General features: G+C 32.1%; 1 protein-coding gene across 1 annotated transcript; it reads right to left on the minus strand.

Moving 5' to 3' along the window:
- Nucleotides 1-3,189: 3,189 nt before the first annotated feature.
- On the minus strand, nt 3,190-4,532 carry LOC139871309 (uncharacterized). Its single transcript, XM_071859036.1, has 3 exons — nt 4,264-4,532; nt 4,043-4,179; nt 3,190-3,899 (listed from the first exon to the last, which is right to left on the minus strand). Exons 1-3 carry the CDS (start codon nt 4,530-4,532, stop codon nt 3,190-3,192), a joined length of 1,116 nt encoding a protein of 371 aa, XP_071715137.1.
- Nucleotides 4,533-4,948: the final 416 nt, after the last annotated feature.

Here is a 4,948-nt window from a genome sequence, read left to right on the forward strand (position 1 = left end):
TTCAAAACAATACTTACATGTAACGACTAACGAAGACTTAACGAATCCATTAGAATGTATATACATGTTGTGTTTTGATATGTATTCTTACACTTTTGAAAGAGTTCAAGACACATATCAAAGTACCTCTACTTAACAAAAATGCTTACAATTACATCCTCGTTCAGTTTCATCAACAATTCTACTCGTACGCACCTGTATTCGTACTCGTACAATACACAGCTTTTAGATGTATGTACTATTGGTATATACACTCCAATGATCAGCTATTAGCAGCCCATGTGAGTTACCTAACACATGTGAGAACCATCAGTTGGCAACTAGCATGAAATATCTCATAAAATTACAAAAATATTAGTAATCATTCATGACTTATTTACATGAAAACAAAATTACATATCCTTTATATCTAATCCATATACCAACGACCAAAAACACCTACAAACACTTTCATTCTTCAATTTTCTTCATCTAATTGATCTCTCTCAAGTTCCATCTTCAAGTTCTAAGTGTTCTTTATAAATTTCATAAGTATAGTTTCATAAAAATCAAGAATACTTCCAAGTTTGCAAGTCTACTTCCAAGCTTTCTAATCCATTCCAGGTAATCATATAAGATCAAGGAACCTTTGTTATTTACAGTAGGTTATCTTTCTAATTCAAGGTAATATTCATATTCAAACTTTGATTCAATTTCTACAACTATAACAATCTTATTTCGAGTGAAAATCTTACTTGAACTGTTTTCGTGTCATGATTCTGCTTCAAGAACTTTCAAGCCATCCAAGGATCCTTTGAAGCTAGATCCATTTTTCTCATTTCCAGTAGTTTTATCCAGAAAACTTGAGGTAGTAATGATGTTCATAACATCATTCGATTCATACATATAAAGCTATCTTATTTGAAGGTTTAAACTTGTAATCACTAGAATATAGTTTAGTTAATTCTAAACTTGTTCGCAAACAAAAGTTAATCCATATAACTTGACTTTTAAAATTAACTAAACACATGTTCTATATCTATATGATATGCTAACTTAATGATTTAAAACCTGGAAACACGATGAACACCATAAAATCGGATATACGCCGTCGTAGTGAAACCGGGGGCTGTTTTGGTTTGGATAATTAAAAACTATGATAAACTTTGATTTAAAAGTTGTTCTTCTGGGAAAATGATTTTTCATATGAGCATGAAACTATATCCAAAAATCTTGGTTAAACTCAAAATGAAAGTATGTTTTTCAAAATGGTCATCAAGATGTCGTTCTTTCGACGGAAATGACTACCTCTTTAGTAATTGACATGTAACTTAAATTTCCGACTATAAACCTATACTTTTTCTATTTTTATTCTTAAATTAGAATTCAATATGAAACCATAGCAATTTGATTCACTTAAAATGAATTTAAAATGAAGAAGTTATGGGTAAAACAAGATTGGATATTTTTGATCTTTTTAGCTACGGGAAATGTTTAACAAATCTATACAAATCATATCCTAGCTAACTTATATTGTATTATACATTTATTCTAATATATTATGTAATCTTGGGATACCATAGACACGTATGTAAATGTTTTTACATATCATATCGACCCATGTATATATATTATTTGGAACAACCATAGACACTCTATATGCAGTAATGTTGGAGTTAGCTATACAGGGTTGAGGTTGATTCCAAAAATATATATACTTTGAGTTGTGATCTAGCCTGAGACGTGTATACACTGGGTCGTGGATTGATTCAAGATAATATATATCGATTTATTTCTGTACATCTAACTGTGGACAACTAGTTGTAGGTTACTAACGAGGACAGCTGACTTAATACACTCAAATCTTTAAAACATAATAAAAATGGTTGTAATTATATTTTGATCATACTTTGATATATATGTACATATTTGTATAGGTTCGTGAATCGATCCGTGGCCAAGTCTTATTTCCGAGGAAGGAAATATCTGTGAAAGTGAGTTATAGTCCCACTTTTAAAATCTAATATTTTTGGGATGAGAATACATGCAGGTTTTATAGATGATTTACAAAATAGACACAAGTACGTGAAACTACATTCTATGGTTGAATTATTGAAATCGAATATGCCCCTTTTTATTAAGTCTGGTAATCTAAGAATTAGGGAACAGACACCCTAATTGACGTGAATCCTAAAGATAGATCTATTGGTCCTAACAAACCCCATCCAAAGTACCGGATGCTTTAGTACTTCGAAATTTATATCATATTTGAAGGGTGTCCCGGAATGATGGGAATATTCTTATATATGCATCTTGTTAATGTCGATTACCAGGTGTTCACCATATGAATGATTTTTATCTCTATGTATGGGATGTGTATCGAAATATGAAATCTTGTGGTCTATTATTACAATTTGATATATATAGGTTAAACCTATAACTCACCAACATTTTTGTTGATGTTTAAAGCATGTTTATTCTCAGGTGAATACTAAGAGCTTCCGCTGTTGCATACTAAAATAAGTCAAGATTTGGAGTCCATGTTTGTATGATATTGTGTAAAAACTGCATTCAAGAAACATATGTCTATGTAATATATTTCTATTGTAAACCATTATGTAATGGTCGTTTGTAAACAGTATATTTTAGATTATCATTATTTGATAATCTACGTAATGTTTTTAAAACCTTTATTGATAAAATAAAGGTTATGGTTGTTTTAAAAATGAATGCAGTCATTGAAAAACGTCTCATATAGAGGTCAAAACCTCGCAACGAAATCAATTAATATGGAACGTTTATAATCAATATGAACGGGACATTTCAATATCCTTTCAACAACTCTTGTGCAACTAGAATATTATCGTGAATAGACTTATCGGGGATGAAAGCACTTTGAGTGCAGCTAACTATCTTGTTCAGCCCAATTTTCAATCTATTAGTGAGAATTTTGCTAATACACTTATAAAGAACATTGCAGCATGCAATGGGCCTAAAATCTGAAACTTTAAGAGGAGTATCCATTTTAGGGATAAGTGAAATAATAGTAGCATTAATCTCACCTAATAGCTTTCCATTAACAAAGAATTCTCTTACTGCCTCGCAGATATCTTTTCCAACAATGCTCCAGGCTCTTTTGAAGAATAATGAAGTGAAGCCATCCGGACCTGAAGCCTTATTATCATTTATGTCAAATAAAGCATCTTTAATTTAACTATCAGTAACAGGGACCACCATATCATCAGCATCTGCACTACTAAGAGTATTAGTAAAAATATCCCCCAATTCACTAATATTTCTGCAACTAACAGTACTCCCCAAAAATCTTTTAAAATGCTCAACAAACTGATCTGCAACTTGGTCACCTTCATGCCTAGAACCCTGCTCATCACAAATACCGTCTATTCTGTTCTTTGCTTTTCTACTTTTCAACATACTATGGAAAAAACTAGTATTCCTATCTCCCTCACCCAACCATTTAATCTTGATCTTCTGCTGTAAAAGAACATATTCATCCTTTTTGGCATTTTCATACTCATTTAGAGCTTTAACAGCAAGATCCTTCAAATGTTGATCATGGGGATTGCTATCAATACTTGCTTGACAAACACTCAACTGATCCCTTTTATTCTTCACATTATTAAAAATATTCCCATGATTCCAATTAAGCTTATTTAAATCTTCTTTAAGGAGCTTTAATTTAGAAACTATCTGGAACATTTTATGACCCTCAACATGCCTTTTCCAACCTTGCTCAACTATAAAGAGGAACTCATCTTTATTAGCCAAATGATTCATGAACCTGAATGACCTCTTTTTCTTAATAAGGCTATTAGGGATATGTAGAACAGAGGGACTTTGGTCAGACACCATATAAGGCAAGAACATTCCAAAAGCTTGAGGATACATAGCTCCAAAATCTTCATTGCACATAATTCTATCAAGTTTTTAAGGGTATTACACTTTGGATTTCTCAATGATTTTGTCCATGTGAAATGAAAGCCTGAACTTCTGAGATCATCAATTTTAGCATCATTAATACACTCAATAAAGTCTTTCATACCCTCTGTGAGATAAGAACCCCCAGAGCTATGCTCATTAACAGATTTTGTGGTGTTAAAATCACCCATAAGCACCCAAGGAACTCCATTAGCAATGGTAGCATGAATTCTAATATCCTTCCACAGATCCCTTCTAACTCTACATTTATTACCAGCATAGATGAAACTGCAATAAAATTTTACTTTTCTATCCACAGATTCAATGAGACATAACAACACTTGCCTGACCACTTGAATAAACATAACATTTATTTTATTTGGATCCCAGCCCACAATGATTCTGCAGCTATTTGGGCTAACACCTATATTAGAATACCATTTCCATACACCAAAAATTCTGTCACAAACCTTAGAGATATTATCTGGCTTCAAATGAGTTTCAACTAAGGTACAAATGCATAACTTTTCATCTTTAATGAATTTAATTACTTCATCTTGCTTATCTATACTACTCATACCTCTTATATTCCAACTTGCAGCCTTAAAATCCATAAAACAATTAGAGGTTTTTATCCAGAATGCCTGGATCACTCCCATTCAATACATTAGGTTCAATAGAACAAGAACCACCATTTTCAGAAAATGAAACATCTTCTTCATACACTTGTTTATCTTTACTTTTCTGTTGATTCCATTCAGTTTGACCCAGCTCATCATCCTTATCTGATAGAACAGCATATTTATTCATACTTTTTTGAAGAGCCTCTTTAGTTTGACCATTAATATGCCACTGTTTTGCAGGAGTGTTAACTTTCTCTATAACCTTCTTTTGGACATATACTTGTTTGGTTGTGGTCTTCTTTCTAACATCATTCACCTTATTTAGTTTCTTATTAACCACCTTTTGAAAACCATCTGTATCATTTGCTTCATTCCTTTCAGTGACAATATTCTTCTCTAATTCTGCA

The sequence above is a fragment of the Rutidosis leptorrhynchoides genome, chromosome 10 (genome assembly GCF_046630445.1).
Source record: "Rutidosis leptorrhynchoides isolate AG116_Rl617_1_P2 chromosome 10, CSIRO_AGI_Rlap_v1, whole genome shotgun sequence".
Classification (NCBI taxonomy): Eukaryota; Viridiplantae; Streptophyta; class Magnoliopsida; order Asterales; family Asteraceae; genus Rutidosis; species Rutidosis leptorrhynchoides.